The sequence below is a fragment of the Lonchura striata genome, chromosome 5 (assembly GCF_046129695.1).
Source record: "Lonchura striata isolate bLonStr1 chromosome 5, bLonStr1.mat, whole genome shotgun sequence".
NCBI classification, from domain to species: domain Eukaryota; kingdom Metazoa; phylum Chordata; class Aves; order Passeriformes; family Estrildidae; genus Lonchura; species Lonchura striata.
Genome location: NC_134607.1, coordinates 30,032,195 through 30,050,786, shown reverse-complemented (window position 1 = coordinate 30,050,786; position 18,592 = coordinate 30,032,195). Strand labels below are relative to the sequence as shown.

General features: G+C 41.0%; 1 protein-coding gene across 1 annotated transcript in view; it reads left to right on the top strand.

The window, feature by feature from the left end:
* The first annotated feature begins 2,518 nt into the window (after positions 1–2,518).
* MAPK11 (mitogen-activated protein kinase 11) overlaps positions 2,519–18,592 on the top strand; it is a 30,356-nt gene continuing 14,282 nt past the window's right edge. The window contains exons 1-4 of the mRNA XM_021555213.3: positions 2,519–2,697; positions 15,601–15,730; positions 16,644–16,702; positions 17,762–17,873. Of these exons, the coding sequence (XP_021410888.1) occupies positions 2,585–2,697; positions 15,601–15,730; positions 16,644–16,702; positions 17,762–17,873 (414 nt within the window). The 5' untranslated portion in view covers positions 2,519–2,584. The remainder of the gene's footprint in view (positions 2,698–15,600; positions 15,731–16,643; positions 16,703–17,761; positions 17,874–18,592) is intronic.

The following is an 18,592-nucleotide window of genomic DNA, read 5'->3' as shown; positions in this document are numbered from 1 at the left end:
CCAGGGCTCCCTCACCAGCCAGAGGATCACACAGCTGATCCCACCCCACAAATTGCCTGGGTGCCTCAGCTTCCCCACTGCAGCACATGGGTGCCCCTCCCAGCCCTGTGCCCTATGTGAAGGGCAGTGATTCTCACTGCCCACTGCACTTCAGCCATCAGCCCTTGCCCTGGTGAGGATGCCGTCAGGGCAAGGAGGGGAGGGTGTGCAGTGTCCACAGTAGTTTCACGGGCTCTCCCTGTCCGTGGGAGTCCCAACACAGCTTCAGGCTCAGTTTTATGTAACAGACATTTCACAGACATTGAAAGTTCCTAAGAAGGCAACGTATGTACAGAAGCTGTGACCTTATCTTTTCTTCATGCCTTCACACCTCCTGTAAAACTGCAACTAAAAGAGAAGAATCCAGCTGACAAGGGAGCTGTCTCTGCCTCTTCCTCTTCCTTCACAGAGATGGCAAAGATGGATGAGCTGATTCTGCCATGGGAAAGGCAGCTGTCAGAGCTTGCTTTATGGGAGGCTTCTGGAGGCCTGGAACCTACCTAACTCTGAGACAACTCACAGTCTTTGCATCTTGATGTTTTCCATTATCTCCCTCATTAAACACAGTAGAAGACCATATACGTAGCATCAAATAAAACGATATCAAGCACAGTCTAAGAGTCATGACTGCAACACAAATAACTGACAGAAAGTGACAGAGAGAGAAAATTGAGACCAACTGTAAACATTTACCAATATTAACCAATAGTATTAAAAATAAATTCCTGTGGAAATTGCACAATTAAAAGCTTGGATAGACATGTACAGATGCAACTTCCAAAAATCATGGCTACAGTTAGAAAGAAATAATTTAATACACCAAAACACCCCTAGAGACAAAGTACAATAAAAGTCAAGAAGTAGGAGTATTTGTTCCATTTTAGCAATGGAAAACATTTGGGGCCACTTACTTTAAGAGCAAGTAGGACTGGGGATGGCAGTGACAGAAACATTTCTTCTTGGCTTGGTGAAGTGTCACTGCACTGTTACTCTGTTTTTAAAACTCCATAGAGTGGTGCTCAGAAAAATAAGATAAATTAATGTATTGTTGGATTTTTTTACACTTTTCACTTTCTTCAAGCACTATGCCCTCAGCATAGAAATTCAAGCGGGACCAAGAAGCAGTCTGGAGAGAACTGGAGAGGTCTGCACTGTAGGGGGTTAGAAGTGAGAACTAGACTATTGCTTTAGGAGCACTTAGTACTTTTTGAGTGGATGGCTGCAGATAAATGGCTACAGTAGTACCATTTGTGTATTTTTTTTATTTGAAATGCACCCAGCAAATGCCAAGTTGCTGGTGCTGTTCACTTGAACAGTCCTAGTATGGAAGCCTTGTCATGCAACATGGGCTGAGGTTTCAGAGCTGGAACTTGAACCATCCGGTGTTTGGAGCACCCATAACACTTGTCTTCTGTCTCATCATGCTCACAACTATTGAAGCATACGTGTTCTCTACACTAACATTATGTCCTAGCACAAACTGAACACCAATTTGCCAAAGCAAACCCTCCATAGTATATGAGGGTCCTGAAAAGCAAGGATTTATATTCCACAGTGATTAAAAGGCAGTGTAAGGCAATCCCAGTACAGTGAATCTATGCAAACAGGCTATGTACAAGTTACTTACAGATGATCAAAGAAGCATAAGAAGCCATAGAAAGAAACAATACATAAAGAAATAAACTGGTAGCATTGCAGTAGTGCTGCAATGATTTTGGAGCTCATCAAGATATTGTATAAGGTATTTTGGAGAGACTAAAACACACAGTAAAAAAGTCAGAGAACCTTTAACTGGTGCATGAATTTTGGACTTTTAGAGCTTTCAGGATTATCGGTTGTCTTGAGGGCTCGAGTCTTACTTGATGAAGAGGACTCAGATGATTGCATGCGGGAGTCAATGCGGTAAGGGGAAATTTTAGGTACCAGAGGACTCCGAGAAAACCCCCGACCTGCCCGGGGCTCCATCAGTGAGCGGGGGGGCCGCACTGGCGCAGGGTCACCGCCGCTGGTGCTGCAGCTCCAGCCGGGGAAGGGGGGATCCTGGCGGGCCCAGAAGGAACTTCAGGTGGCCGTAGCAAAGTAAGAAAGGTGTCAGCAAGGCTTTAGAAAGCCTGAGACACCAGGCGAAGGGCGGGATGGCCGGGTCCGCCCGTCCCCGCGGGGAGCAGAGGCGGCGGCGCGGGCGCTTCCCGCACATTCGGGCAGGGGCGGCCGATGCGGCGAGGCCGCCGCTCCGGTCCGTCACCGCCCCGGCTGCGATGCTCCGGGGCGGGATCGCCGCTTCGCCACTCCCCGCAACCCCCTGGGCGGCCCCGCGGAAAGACACCGGGAGCCGCCCCGGGAATCCTAGCCCCTTCGTCAATCCCCCTCCTCATCCCCACCCGGGTTCCCCCGGCCCTGGCCGCTGCCCCCACCCCTTCGGCCTCCGCCTTCCCCTCCCCTTCCCCTCCCGGTCCCTCCTCCCCGCCGGCGCCGGCCGTGCAGCCTCGACTGAGGGGCGGCTGCTGCTGCTGCTGCTGCCGCTGCTGCCGGCGGCTCCGCGAAAATGTCCGAGCGCGGCGGCTTCTACCGGCAGGAGCTCAACAAGACGGTGTGGGAGGTGCCCCAGCGCTACCAGAACCTCACCCCCGTCGGCTCCGGCGCCTACGGTTCCGTCTGGTAGGTGCGGGGCGGCGGCAGAGGGGCCGGGAGCCGGCAGGTGCAGGCGGCGGGCGGCGAGGACAATGCGGGGCAGGCGGGAGCCCCGGCGCCGCGCCGAGGGTGGTGTGCGGGCAGCGGCGGGGCCGGCGGCGGCAGCGGGGCGGGGGCGTGTCCGCCGGGCACCGGCGTGAGCGGCGCCGGAGCTCCCGCCCCGCTGCCCCGGCCGGCGGCCCCGCGGGGCCGGGCATGCCGCGCTGTCACCCGGGCAACCGCGCCCGCCGCCCGGGGCGCCCCTGCCCGCCCTCCGGCCGCTGCCCCGGGCCGACCCCCGAGCTCCGCTCCGCGCCGCCGCCGGGCCGCTCCCCGGGCCGGCAGCTCCGAGTGACCGCCCGCCGCGGGGCCGCTGCCGGCTGGTGCTGCTCCCGCCGGAGGGAGAGTTGCCCCGAAGCCGGGAATCCTGCACAGTCATGGCGGTTCCGAGCGGGGAGGACGGGCTGCGGCAGGGCTGTCCGAGCGGGGTCCGCCGCTGGCCGGGAGGGATCCCCGGCGGCCGCGGCCCTTCCAGCCGGGGCTGGAGCGGGACATCCGCGGCGGGGAGCGCTCTCCCTGTCCGCCGAGACAATGGGAGCAGCCCCCGGCGGGCAGGCTGAGGGGGAGGACGGGGTGCTCACCCGGTGCTTTCGGGGCGGGAGTCGCAAATTAGGACAGATTGCCTCCCAAGGGCTTCGGCGTCTTCAGGATTTAGAAGGGTTTGCCACATGTTGTCATAGAGCGTTTATCTTTCTTTGATAATTCTTACGTCAGCCTTGCACTCTCGGGAACTCCCAGTGAAGGCTGGGCTGTTACTTTAGTATTTGATGCACACTTTACTATGCTTATAAAAGCTTTGAGTCAATTTTCGGAAATAATAGTGGCGTTTAAGGGGTTTTGAGAAAGAGTCGTGTTTCTTTTGTAAGCTGGGCGAGTGGAAATATGTAAAACAATCCGTAAAGGGCCTTTAAATGCAAGTACTACTTTAAATAAAAATACTAAAAAAAATTATTTAAAACTTTGGGTTTTGCCATGCTCTAAGCTCATGCAGTAGTTCTCACTTTTTCTAGTCAGATACCAGAGAACATTTATGGAGTTTTGTATTAGTTACTTCATTCTCTAGCTCTGTAAAATGTCCAAGTTTGCACATAAACTAGGAACATGCATTTTTAAAAAACCTTCAACTATCAGCAGAAACACTCAGAACTGGTGTGAAGTATCTTTGGATTCTTATCTTTTTTTATTATTTCTAATTTATGCTTGCACCAGGGAGGTCTAGGCCAATACCATGTGAGTGTCATACCTGGCATTGTAGTTAGCATGTGCTAACTATTCCGAGCAGATGCTGGGAATAGTTCCACAACGACTAAATTTATTTACACTATAAAAATCTTAGTTTGTGAAAGAGGAGAAAGTAAACTAAAAGCCTGGATGGATATACAGTAGCAGAGTAACTACTTCTGTGTTCCAATTGAAACTGAATTTCTGGTTACTTTCCCTATTTATGCTGACATAGTTTTGAGGGAAAGACCTACTTTACTGAATTTTATAATGAGATGTCAAGACTTTTGAGAAATTGCAAACGAAGTGAAAACATGTCGTGGTTCACTTGCAGCACAGCTGGTGCTTTGGTTTTTGAAACTGCACAGCCAAGGAAATCCTAGTAATTTTTATCAATTGCAAAGCCTAGGATATGAAGATGTAAAATGGAAACTGGAACATGCTATGAGAAAGGTTTACTCTAAAATAGACATTTAAAAATAGAATATAGCAATAAAACATTGCTCTATATTAATAGCCTTGTTAACATCAATGAAGTATAAACCCAAACAGAAGCTTGAATATGAGGAAAAGGTATGCATCTCTCTGAGAAAAGCCATCTATTTTTAGAGTCTATTGAAATTGATTTTTTTTTCTGTCTGTGTGCATATGCTTTACCCAAGAGACCTACGAGATGCAGCCATTCCCTTGAGTAATATGCTATATTGCTTCTGTGAATAGTTGTACTCCTATTCAGTAAAATATCTAAAAACATATCCAAGTCTTACAGAAACTACTAGAATTAAACAAATTCTTAAGTGCTTTAATGAATAGCAGCCAAGGTCCTGAACTCCAAACGCTGGCTTTGAAATGAGAAGAGAGTTGTTGTAACAAATTTTTTCTACCTCAGTGAAACTCTTCTCTAGGCCTACCCTTTTCTTTTTTCACAGTAAATTATTTGTCATAGCCCGTAGACTTGGATAACTGAATTGATAACTGATAATAAGAAACATACTGTAAATACTTGCATTTAAGCATCTTTTGCTGGCAGCTCAAAACCAGTAGAGCAGTTTGTGTCAGGAGGCTGTGTTTTGGCCCAATTTTTTGGCATTTCATGTGTCCAGTAGAATTTGTGTTTGAGTTAGTTGCGGATGCATCAAATATGCTATGGAGACAGATACTACTGGTTTAAAACAGATGATTCACTTGTAGAGATATATCTGTACCAAGCACAGTGCATTCCTGTTTGGTGGTTTTTTTGTTTTTTATTTAGATGTGGAATAGGTATTAGGTATAAACCCAAATCATCCTTTGTATAAAGAGCTCTACTTCTTTTGTCAGTATTTTAATGACATATTACAAAGAACATTTGGTTTTTTGCAGCTGCACTGCAAAGTGGAGTTGCACCTTAGCATCTAGGTGAATCACAGAGAGAACTGTGAGGTCTTTCCCTCAAGCAGTTAATCCTTGAACTACTTTTTATGTTACTCTTGTGCTTTAGCTCTGTGCAAGACTTTCTTTTGCCTGAACTTTTCCCTATGGCCATTCAAGCTCCTGTATGTTCTGTCATTTGCTGCTGTCAGATCTGACTTTTTAAGTTTAGGAAATAAAGTTTAAAGCCAGGGAGTAGGGGGTGGGAGTGTGTAGTTTAATTACAAGTAAAGTTATCAGTGGCATTTTCAACAGTATGTTTTGCTTAATTTCTCTTTTTTGCTAAGGGTTGGGTTTTATTGGCAAGTATCAAACTGGTTTGGTTTGGGATTGTTTTCTTTTTGTGCTATAGCTTTGCCTATCAAGGTGAGAATTTTTTATTATTAGACAATTATTTAAACTCTTTCTCAAGCTAAAATTTGGTTAAATTTAAAGTTTTCTTCAAGGAATGCATATTTGGTGTCCAGCCTTTATAGCTGAATTACCTCTCACAGAAGTCAAAGAGCTGGTTCACTCTTAAGGGATCAGACACTCAAATAATTGAGAATTTTGCAGCATTTAAGTTATATTAAGCCATTTAAATAGGAAGCAAGATACCTTACTTTCACAAGGTAGTCTTAATCTACAACCCTTTCTGTTTAATTCCAGAGAAAAGTGACTATGTCTCAGGTCAAACTGAGTTTTAAATTCTTGTTCCTTATGCTTTCCCTTTTTAAAATAAGAATTCTGGCTGTGTTTGGGTATTCCAACTGTCCCAGTGGTATTGCTTATAAAAAGGACCTTTAGCCTGGAGCATCTGTGCCTTCTAGCTGTGTTGTCCTGGTGGTTCCACTATGGGTTGATACCTGACCACCTTTTCCTCTGGGAGGTGGCATTGCTACCCGCTTGAGAAAGAGCTTCATCTTTTAAAAAGACTTCTTATTATACCACCAATTATGTAACATATATAGGTTTTTGGTTTCCTGTTCTTTGGATCTTTTTAAAGCCTGTATTCCTCTTTTTATGTCAGCTTTTGTAAACTGTCTTCTAACCTATTTAGTCCTATTTTTGCCTGGGAGGGAGTGATGGCATTCTGCAGCATGCTGTCTCTGATCTCTCCAACAAGTTGTTTCCCATTAACATATTGCAAGCTTTGTGTTCTGCCTTCTTTGGAAAGAACAGACCTTGCAAGATGAACCAAACTGAGTCTAGAGTTTCTTCACAACCATAAACTCCTGCACTGTTTTCTCAGAGTCTGTTGGCATCAACAGTGTTTACATTCAATCTCTTTTAAGACTATGCAATGCCTAACACCAGCTCAGGTGACCGAACACATGTTTAAGTAGAGACCTGTTAAGTCAGAGTGTAGTGGCACAGGCTTCAGTTCAAAAAAAGCAGGAAAGCAAACCCCGCCTTAAGTAATTTACGACATCCTTCTACCTTGTTAACTTTAAGCACATGCTTAAGAGTAATAAAAGTTTTTGTCCTGGCTAATTTTGGGTAAAAATGAGGGAAGGTGTTTGGGCTACAGTTTGCTTTGAGGAAGTAAAAGTGGAAAAATAGAAGCAGAAGGCTCTAATCTTGAAGTTTAACCCCTTCTTTTCTGCCATTCACCCCATTCTGTGCTTCTAGTTAAATGGTACTCACAAATGTTCTGAGGTCATTAGCTTGCAGTACTAGAACATAACACTGCTGATACCATCCTTCTCACATTGGGGAACTCTATGACATGTTAGGACAACTCAGGATTATGTGAGGGTTTTAAAAGCTGCCATAAATTGAATCTAGCTGACAAAGAGAAAAATTCCTTCATCCGAGATTGTACTTGATGATTTCAGGTTGTGGGTTTTTTTGATTTTTTTTTTTTAAGTATCTGTTTAGTTAGCTGTAGTGATGCTAAGTATATGATTTCAACTGTGAGATCAGGTTACTGGAGTTGTGCTGTGTATCACTGTAGCACTGCATGCTACTTTAAATAGTAAATGCTGAGATGAGATAAACTTTTAGAGTAGTAGTAACACACAACTGCAGTATGTAAATACAGCTGGAAGATGGTGTAGATCTTTTCAGGCTAAATGCACAATCCCAGGCACATGTGGATTTTAGTGGACTCCCTTTGGACTGCTTTCTGATTAAAGATTTTGTTTCCAATATAAATACTGGGGCTAAACTTCATCTTACAAATGGTTATAATTATGGGAAACTTTTCCCACAACATTGTTAAAATACTGCTGTCCAGGATCTGATAGGAGTTGTCTATTTTTGGTATGTGGCATTCAAAAGGAAAGTACTTATACCTTTCTTTAGTTATGCAGATATTTACAATGGACCCCTCTAAGCATATTCAAACACTTGCTTGAAAACTGAAATGAAGGCTGATATGAGACCCAGTCTAGGACCCCAAGCAGGACAGCTCTTAAAAGTCAGTATATGTGATAACAATACTTAGAAACAAGACCTTGAAGGTCAGGTTGCAATGGAGAGGAGAACTAAATAAAAGGGGTTGCATGATCAGTGTTACCATTTAGAAAGAGGATCTTCGCAGCAGTATTGCTGGAGTGAATGGATGAAAATAAGCAAAGCAATAAAAAAATGTTGCAGAGTGAAAAAGACCCTCAGAGGAACATAAAGAAATAGCCATTAGAAATAAAAGCACAGTGGGATTGCATCTACAAAGCCAAGGAAGGTCAAGAATTTAGGAATTTTTTGTGAAAGGTACATGAAGGAAGACGGAAGGGTGTTTCTGAGCACTGGCTGGGAAGACATCAAATAAGGAGTGTGTTGAGAGTGGTTTTGTGGAAAACTAGGGTGGAATGAGATTGCTTGTCCTTCTTTTGTCTGGTTTCATCCTGACTATTTTCCAGCTGTTGGAACAGTGTAGTTAACTGACTTGGGAAAGGAAAGGGAAGCAGGATGATAATTAGTGGTGTCAAGCTCCCTGTTTTAAATGAGAATGTCTAATAAGACTTTTAATGAAGGAGGTGTTTGTGGAGAAGGATGAGAAAGGCTGAGAATTGCTGTGACAGAGATTTCTATGTAGGGTGCTGTCACTAACCTTGTGGAGTAGCTTGGGAGCAGAATGTGTGTGAGAAGGGTGATAGAGATGATTTTAAGAAAGGTGAAGAAAAGACAAGGTTAAGAAGTGGGGTCTTCATATTGTGCAGGTTTTCTTTCACAGGGAATTACTGAGATCTTTTTTAGAGGAAGGGGAGGCATGGGATGGTAGAGAGATGAGAAGCATGATGTGAACCAGTTGTGGCAGAAAGGCAACAAGGGTCACGGAGGAATGGCAGCCTTCTGTGTGTGGCTGTAAGAATACATTAGCAGAGGGTATTCTCTGAAGGTCTTCTTTGTCCATACTTCAATATATATTTTTTATGATACTTACCTTCTTGACTACATGCGGCAGCAGTGGCATAGCTGCCTTCTTTCCTGTCCTGCTGTCAGCCATGATTACAGTTGGGAGCACAGTCCCTGTCCCAAATACCTGAAAGTCTTAGGGCCTGGTTGCTTGCTTCAGTACAGCTTCACAAGAAGCTGTTTGAATTTCAGAACCTCTTAGTTGTTTCATACCAAAAATACAATATCATAATTCTGCCCATACAGTCAGGAAGGGGGAGGGCATTTCAAACCCCTAGGTAACCTGGGAATAAATTGCTACCATTTCATATTTTGGCTGTTGTAGAGAGAGGAAACAGGAAATGTGAAGGAAAAGTGGGGGGAGGAATAGGAAAAAGAAGGACAAAATATAAGTGAGATTTTTTTCTGTATGGATTTGTTTAATGCTTTTGAAAGCACTGATGTTTTTCATATTAAACTTTATATCCAGATTAACTGCAAGCACTTCTAGCTGAAGCTTCAAAGCCCACAGTATATTACTCCTATCAGTGTTTCTGGGGGTTTTTTTTAACACTGAATGGAACACATTTGTCACTAGCAGTGTACTGACTTAGTGGCAGCTGACTGATACTCTTGTTTACTTACTGACATTGTGCTTAGGCTATGTAGAAAACATGATTATTTTAGTATCCATGAGCTGGTTGCACAGGCTGAGGAAGCTATCATCTTATGACCCCAACCTTCTGTATGTTTTTCTCACAACCATGATTTTAAATACATCATTTCCACTGACATAAGCTGTGCTGTCTGTAGCTTCACCTAAAAAAGTGTGACTGCTCCTCAATAAAGTTATTTAAATGTTTAAGTCACTGTGGAGGCACAGGACACAGATCAAAAAATAAAATATGGCTTGTGGATTCAGAGGCTGATACAGCACTTTTATGATCAGGTTCCCTTGAATGAAAACTGGTGATGTATTCACATAAACATGTGGAGAATTATTATTTTTTAGTATTTTCAATGACTGCATAAGACAAAAAAACAACATCCTTTTATGTTGCTATAGAACAATTATGTGCCATATGTAAGAGATAAGTTTAGATTTAGGGGTAAATTAATCTGAGAGAATTAACAGTCATTGTACTAAAATCAAAACCATTGATGCTACTGCTCATGTGTGTTGGAATAATACCCAAGTGAGGGGATGTAATTTTTACAGTACAATAACCTGTCATCATCGAGCAAGTGTGGGTTTTTGTCTAATGAGAAGATTAACATCTAGTTTCAGAGCTTCCCATTACATCCTCATGCTGTTTTTTCTTTCCACCATCTAATTTTTCTTTATGGTCTCCTTTTGATGCCCATATATGTTGTGATTTGTGCAGTTCAGCAAACAAACCTTACAGCTAGCTCTTAGGGAGTGAAAACCACCAACATGAACTTGCAAAACAGTAGCTAAACATTTATAAAGAAGAAACAATTTAACCATTTCCTGGGTTTACTTTACTGCCTTACTTAAAATGGCTGTGGGTAGCTGTTTTCTGCTTTCTTGCTTCACTGCCAGTAGCTGATATGGTCCATTTACCAGTATTGGATGGATGCTGTGTGTGCTTTTTTCATGACTACTCCATATTCCATAAAAAGTAGGTTTTTATTTCAATTTAAAATAAATAAAAATTTTAAAGAAGAAGAATAAGATTGTCTTCTAGGATTTACCTAAGCTCACAAACTAAATCCTGCAAATAAAAAATAAAATCCATATTGTTCATGTGCTTACTTTCTTTCACTTACATGACATTTATGAGAAGTGCAAGAAAGGGTGATTATTCACTGTAGTTCTAGGAACCCAAATTACATGAAATTACTAGAAAATGTCCCAGGGCAGTGTTCCTGTGGTCCCTCTTTTCTATCTTACTTGCCAGTGCATGGTGCCGTAAGGGCTGCCTCCATCAGTAATGAGATTCTGTGAGTATTGACCCTTCTTCAGTTCTTTCCCCTTCAATTCCTGCTCACACAGACCCTTCTGCTGCTCTTTGTTTTTCTCAGAAACTTAGGATTTTAAAAATTAAGAGGACATCTGTCCACAAGGAAGTTTGTGTCTCCTCCAGTGGAAGCAGTCAGTGGGTACTTGAAAGGGTGCTGAGGTCTGCAGATAAGAATTCAAATTTGTGAATCTGTACTTTGAGCATGAACTGTATTTTTGGAGTTTTCTTTCTTTTTGTTGTCTTTCTCTTAACAGTTATATGCAATGGGGAATTTTTGCATGTTTTGGAGGAATGTGACCCAGTAAAGAAAAGAAACTCATGCTGCAGTAAAAGAAACAAAAATAGAATCCTGGAACAATATGGGGAAACTTCAGACCCACTGTCACTGTCACACGTGCTGTGTCCAGCATTCTCTACAAGTTTTAGTATAGTGTGTCTAGCCAGTTGTCAAACGTCTGATGATGTAAAGGTAACAACCTTGCAAGCTAAGTCACTGAATTATATTTTTTAAAAATCCGGAAAGTTAATTGTCTGGGTTTTGCACCTAACCCCAAATCAGTTGCTTAGATTGCATATACCTAAATAATTGTACAGCTATAATACTTCTGAAAGACTTTGTAGACAATCAAAATCTTGTGGTTATCCAGAGTGATGGAAAGGAATATTGATGGGCATGGACTATTGTCTGACACGGGTAACCTACAGCAAATGGGAATGTTGCTGGAGACATCACACTGGCATCATGTGCAACCAGCTTTGGGTCATGCCTTCATTCTGCATCAGCTATGTCTGTGCTGGCTCCAGGAATGAAGAGAACTTGTAGACTGAGCGCTGCATTCAACATGAACTTTTCCCAGGCACTGTGGGTAGTGCTGTGCCCAGCTAGTAAGCTTCTCCGAGTCCAAAGCATTAGGAATTTCAGGGACTGGCTGTAGTTCAAGGGGAGCAGCTGATCTCAGGAAGGATTCTTCCTGTATTGAATACTGGAGTTTACTAAATTGGATACAGGTTGGCTCCATGTGTGGTTTTTAAGATCAGGCTCCTACAAACAGCCCTCCAGCTGCTGAAGCAAATTTGACCCCAAAGACTAAGTAGCCACAGGTGAATAGTGTACTTCTAGTCCCAAAATCCCTGAGGGTTCTGAGCAGGCTTCACACATGACTGTGTGTCTGTCCAGTTTTACTGCTCTGCAACCATGATGGATACTAGTGAAATTACTGTATATACAGCCATAGTCATAAACATCAACTACCAAAATCCATATCTCATCAAAAGTTATAAAGTTATCTCGAGTCTGTTAAAATCCTATGCCTTCTGCCTCTTGAGTTTTTGGACTGCAGTAGCTTCCTATGTTTAAACTTTTCTCTGAAATCTTAAGAACTGGGAAATGTGCATATAACTAAAAATTGATTTTTCATCTAGTGGAACTTCAATAGAGTCATTAAATATAGGAGTTGACAACACTAAACCAAAGTCTCTAATCTATGTGAAAATGATGCCATCCCAGCAGAGTAATGGCTTTTTATCCTTGATCTTGAAAAGGAGAGACAGCAAAAAATGTGTCATAACTCTTATGGGTTCTGGGTCAAGAGTGATCATATCTGAAATAGCTGTTGCTATGATTGTTACAAAGTTGTTTCTTGTTAACTAAAAAGACAGTGGTAATTCTATTTCTTTCTAAATTATGATAAAAAGTCTATCTATAGTAGTGTTATTTGGCATTATGATTAAATTTTATTATATTTTGTTTCAATTGTTAAATTGTTCTTATGTCAACACATAAAGCTTACACTTTCTGAGGTGGAGGTGGACAGGAGTGAGCAAGCAGCAGTGTGGCACTTAGTTGCCAGCTGTGGTTAAGCCATGACAATAGGCCTCTAACCCATTTCTTCCCTGTTAAATCAAAATAGTTAACAGCATGGATTTGGGTTTTTTTTTAAAAACCAATTTTCAGTCATTTTAATCATACTTGTTACAGGCCCCAAGGAAGGATTTACAGGTGCCAAGCACAGGTGTGCCTATATTTTTGCTTTGACTGGAACCAGAGATGTCCTCTCCAGGGACTACACTGAAAGCTGAGCATTCATGTGGAAATCACAAAGAAAGGGAAGCAACTCCTGCCACCTAGTAGTTTACTCAGTGGTTGATGAGGGATACAGAGGACAAACCAGATCGTAGCTATGATGATATAATAGCAAGACAGAGATCTAATCTAAAATATGATCACAGAGGCAGTTGCAGAGATCACATATGCAAGTCCTCCTTAAATCTGACAGACAAGACTGTTCAAACAACATGAATGCTTTACCATTAATACTTGAGTTATGATGATGGTAAACCAGGCAAGGAAGGAGTCTGAAGGCATTAGCTCTGATTATAATTTGGTACGGTTAGTTGAGTGTGGGAGCACTCATTTAAACCAAGTCAGTTCCTGGCCTGTGCAGCTTCAATTCATTATTTCCTGTTGAAGGTCTCAGGATTCAACTTTCCTTTCCCTTTTTTCTTTTTCCTTTTCCTCTTCTCTCCTTATGAGATTCTATCTTTGGCCTAAAAAGCTTCTGTCATAAGAATTACTGAAGCTAAAAAGATTGTGCTTTGTACCATCTGAAAGCTTTGCAGCCTTGAGTCATACAGAAGATAAAAAGCGATTAATCTTAAAGATCAGTGGTTTTTAAATCACTGAAACTCACATTTGAACTTAGAATTGGGAAGAGAATTATGTTTATCATTAAAACGAGCTTAAAATCTAATTCTTCCTAACCTTCCTGTATAATGTGTACAGTATTTCACAGACTGGTGCAGGCATGAGTGGGAAGGTTTGTGAATTACCAGAAAAGCTGAGATGTTAAGCAAACTGCTGTTTTGAGCAGTGTTATTTATTTACCTGGATAAACATTTCCTTTCCCCCAAAAATAGGGAAGACTTGTCAGTGTTCTCCAGTGGCTTTGTTGCCCATGGCTAAACACAGGGCAATTCATCTAATCTTTGCTATATTAGAAGCTAAGCATTGGCTTCCTTTTTAGTTTTTTAGTTTTATTTTTGTAACTTTCATGTTGTCCTTGTGGCTGGTCACATGGAGTTTAAGATATTTCTGTTGTCAGTTCTTCTCACACTGTTCATTCCTTGAGCTGCTCCATGTAATTAAGCCACACAGCATCCTCATATCCAGAATAACTGTCCATGCCCCACTGTTGGAACGAGTTTCTGTTGTATCCCTTCCATCCACTCATCAGAGTGATACCAGTCTTCTCCTTCTTCCTATACATTCTTTCTTCAGCTCAGGAAATGCCCTTTCTGAGGTGCTCAGCAAAACCACAGCAGTCTACACTTTTAAAACTTGCCAGAAGATCTGCTTCTGTGATGCTTGCAAAAAAACAGCTAAGTAATCTGTTTATCTATATAATTTATCTCACGAGTGACTCCATCCTTCCATAGAGCCTACTGTAAACTTGTTGATTAAATCTACTTGCTTCTCTTCTGTCTTTTTGAAATTCTGGATTGGCATCATGGAGGTTGGGTTAATTCCAGGACAATCACCTTTCAGATTCCACTGTTCTTCCTACACGTTTCTTGATTGTATCCTTTGTTTCTTCAGGTTAGAAACACCAGCTTATCCTGCAGATAGAGGCTTTGCTCTTCACTTGGCTCTTCATGCCTTTAGCATAGCACCAAATATGTGTCAGAGTCCACCTATTTGCAGCTGATTGTAGGCTCAGTATATTAGTTTGGAAGCTACTCCAGGCACCATAAATGTTTTTTGTCTTTACCAGGTGTGTTCTACAGTGATTTGTGGGAGTGTTTAAAACACTGTGCAGAAGAACTTAATAGCATTTTATGTGACTGCTGACTGTTGACAATCTACTCCATGTGTTTTTCATGTTTAGTTTTTGTGTTTGTAATTCCAAAAAGTTCTGTAATAAGATAAGTGTGTGAGAAGACTCTTGATTTTTTAGCGCTCTCTAGAAGTACATATAGTGTTATCCAGTCTTTAAACTGAGAGTTTCCAGGTATTTTAATTGAACACAATTACTTTATAAGTAAGAGTAACAACTAAAATAATTCTTTTCCTTCTTAACAGGAGGTTACAAACAGAATCTTTTTATAATTGTACTATGTAGTGTCATGAAGTAATACATACAGGGATCATTTTTATCCCTGTGCCACAGATGAGACATCATTTATTTGTGGCTTGTGCTTGTCATGCCTTTCTAATGCCCAAAAAAAAAAAAGAGTGGGTCTCCCGTGCTTGCAAATATTGCCTGTATATTTAGTGTCCTCTTCAGCAGGGCACCTCTGTCTGTGGGATGTTAAGCACATGCTGTGGATATGTGGGCTGGAGTATAAGATGTGCCTGTTCCTCACTTGTTGGGAAAGGCATGGCCATGATTATGTTAGCATCCTAACTTGATACCAGTTTGGGGACATTATCATCTCTCAAGCTAATGATTACATAATGATTAATATTCATAGATACAAAGGCAGTGTTCCTCTAATTAGTAAAGGTTCCAATTTGCTCAGTAAGAACAAACTTCAGTTTGAATCCCCATATTCCCTATGAGCCTTGCCTTGGAGCTGGGGGCTGGAGCTGCACAAATGGAGCTAATTATCTTTTTACTTTTCCTGCCATTTGGGGAAAGAGTTGCCTGGGGATAAGTCCTGAACAGTACCATAAGCATTAGTAATTTGCTAGATGGAAAACAAGGGACCTGTGTTTGAATACTCAGGAGTTACTGCTGACTAGCTCCCTAGTCTAGCTGCAGTCCCTGAGTAGAAGGTGCAAGAGGGTAAAGGAAGGGGTAAGAGCCCTCAGGAGTCTACAAGTTCCTTCAGTGAACTAGTTGAGAGCTTTGCTGTAGAACATGCCATCAATATGGACTTTTTCTTTCCCCTCTTTCAGCTCGGCTTATGATACCAAAACAAGACAGAAGGTGGCAGTGAAAAAGCTTTCAAGACCTTTTCAATCACTTATCCATGCCCGGAGGACCTACCGGGAGCTTCGGCTGCTTAAGCACATGAAGCATGAGAATGTAAGTGGAGTGAGTTCTTCCCTTTGGATTTCCATTACAGAAATTTACAATATAGGCTTGATTTCACTTAGGTACAATCTTTTTCAAAAAGGTGTATGCAACTGTCTAGCTACCCAAGATACATGTGCCTAGCCACCTTAGGTGTAGTGAAACCACTGGAGTTTAGAAACTTTCAGTAACATGTTGAACTTTTATTTTAAAAATACCTAATTTAATCTTGAAGGTGAGGTTAATGAAACTCTAAACAAGTCAGCATACTCTTCTCTAATAAAGTGATAAAAGTATTCTATTCACTGCTATTGAAACATCTTGAAACATCAGCCTTGGAAAACAAAGACCCCACACCTCAAACCTGCTTTTGCTGAATGTGGATTCTGTTGAGAAATTAGGAGCAGATTAATCTTGTTGCAATTGACCACAGTGTAATAGCTAAATGAAAGTAGACCTTCAGATCCCACATACCTAAGTACTGGTCTTAGTTTATGTGATAAACAGTTGATTTCAGTGGAGCATCCACTTGCTTAAAGGTAGCTTAATGACTTGAAGCCTGAATAAAATACGGTTGATTGAAAAATATCCCAGAGAAAGAATAAAAAAGTTAAGAAAAACAGACCAAGAATACTCATGAAGGTGTGCATAATCTAAAGTATAACAATTGTATAAGGCATGTGTCAGCTTTTCTGTAATTAATTCTGCCTTTATTTTTTTTTACTCTTTGTAATTATGATTGTAATTAAGATGGCTGAGGTGATACCTTTATATCACCTACTATGTCAGTTTTCAGTATGACCATATGTCATATTTTTGTAAGTTTCATCCCAAAAATGTTGAGCACTATCAATACAAATCACATGTTGCTTTACAGGTTTGTAAAAATAAAATGTCCCTTCCTTCCCCTTCTTTCACCTGACAGGTTATAGGACTGCTTGATGTTTTTACACCTGCAACATCAATAGAAAACTTTAACGAAGTGTAAGTAAATTATTTTAAATCATTCTGACTAGTTACTAAGTACATAAATACCATTCTGCTTTTAAAAAGGAAGAACATACATTTCTAAAAGACTTTCAGCTACAGCCAGCTTTGTAAAAATCTTTTTGCAACTTTCCCACAAAAGAGGAGGCAGGGAGATGGACCTAATTTTTGTACTTTTCTAAATGAAAATTTAAACTATTTAAATTAGATTAAAGATAAATTATTTTGTGCTGCATAAATGCCAATTAACTTAAAACTTTTTCAGTTCAATTGTGTGTTTGTAAACTGTAGATTATTTGTTCATACATAGATAGCAGAGTTCAGGAATGAAGGAAAGTGTTCTGTTAGTTAACTGAAGCAATGTAAATTTAGGCTAGACCCCTGGCTAATATAAAACTATTTCAGTGTGACTTAAACATATGATTCATGCTGATTTCCTCTTGGGTTACATAATTGTATAAGCACTTAAGTAAACTATTTAGCAGAAGAAATAGTAATTAACATGTGGCCAAACCCCTTTGACTCTGGGGCAAAATTACACAAATGGGAATTGGGTATAACAGATTCATGCTTTTGTTCCAGCAGTGTATTTGGGAAAGAATCACTGTTTCTGCAAAATTTGTCAAAAAATAAGACAGTTGGAGCAGAGAGGGAAGTTACACAAAACACTTTTATTTCTACCACTCTAATATTACCCTCCATCATCAGATATTCCAGGGCCTTACAGGTCCTGTAGTTTTGGTGGCTCAGGCTGCCACTTTGATGCTGGGCAAGGCTTCCTCTTCATGAAAAATATGTTGTATGTATCACTGCTGTACTGTGTCATGGAGAAAACAGAGGTAAAATCTTCTAATATACTGCAAGTATTTTTATTTTTCATTTTATTAAGTCTCATAGCAGTGATTGCTTTATTAGAACTCACGGCTGATTTAAATGACAAAATATGTTAATAGACAGTGGAAAAGGAACCTACACGGCCTGTGTGGATAATCTTTTAGAAGAATTTATGTTCTGCCATTTTGTGTTAGTTTTTTCTTCACTTCTTTATTTTCACAGATATCTTGTGACAAATTTAATGGGTGCTGACCTGAATAACATTGTGAAGTGCCAGAAGTTAACAGATGATCATATACAGTTTCTCATCTATCAGTTACTTCGAGGTCTTAAGGTACTGTCTGAGTCCAGGAATCTAAATGTTGTAGTAATGAGTCAGCAATCTAAATGTCGTGAGGACAGGGTGGTTGCAATGAGCATCCTTTAAACGCTTTTTTTTTTTTTTTTTAATGTCTTAAAAGTGCACAAATAGTATCAATCATTTCAGAAATTATCAGATGATTTTTCTAACCAGCAATAGACCCCCAAGCCCATCAATGTTTACATGCACAATACATGTGAATACTCCCCTTGAAAGTTAACATTAGATCAGTGTCTATTTCAGTTCCTATTGCAGGACAATAACATGCTATATGATGTCTCAAAAATACTGAAGAATATTAAATGGATAAAGAACAATATGAAAAGTAACTCACGTTTGTGCTTTGAAAGACATGAGCCACTTTGAAAAACCACAGTCCTGATTTTTATGGAGCGTCACATGGGTAAAGAGATAACCAAGTTAGCTGGATCCTTTGGGAGATATCAGGAAGTAGAAATTTATCCCAGCAATGTACAATTCTGCACACAATCACGTAGGACTTAGTCTGCCTGTAAAGTCATTATTTCCTTTAATCAAATCAATTAAAATTTATACACTTTAATAACACAGGCAATTGGCAATGAATCTACAGCAAAATTTCTTCCAAAGGAACCAAAATATATATGATTTTGCTGATGTTTAATATGTGACTATAAACAGGAGAAGATAGGTAATGCTTCCCATTACTAGGT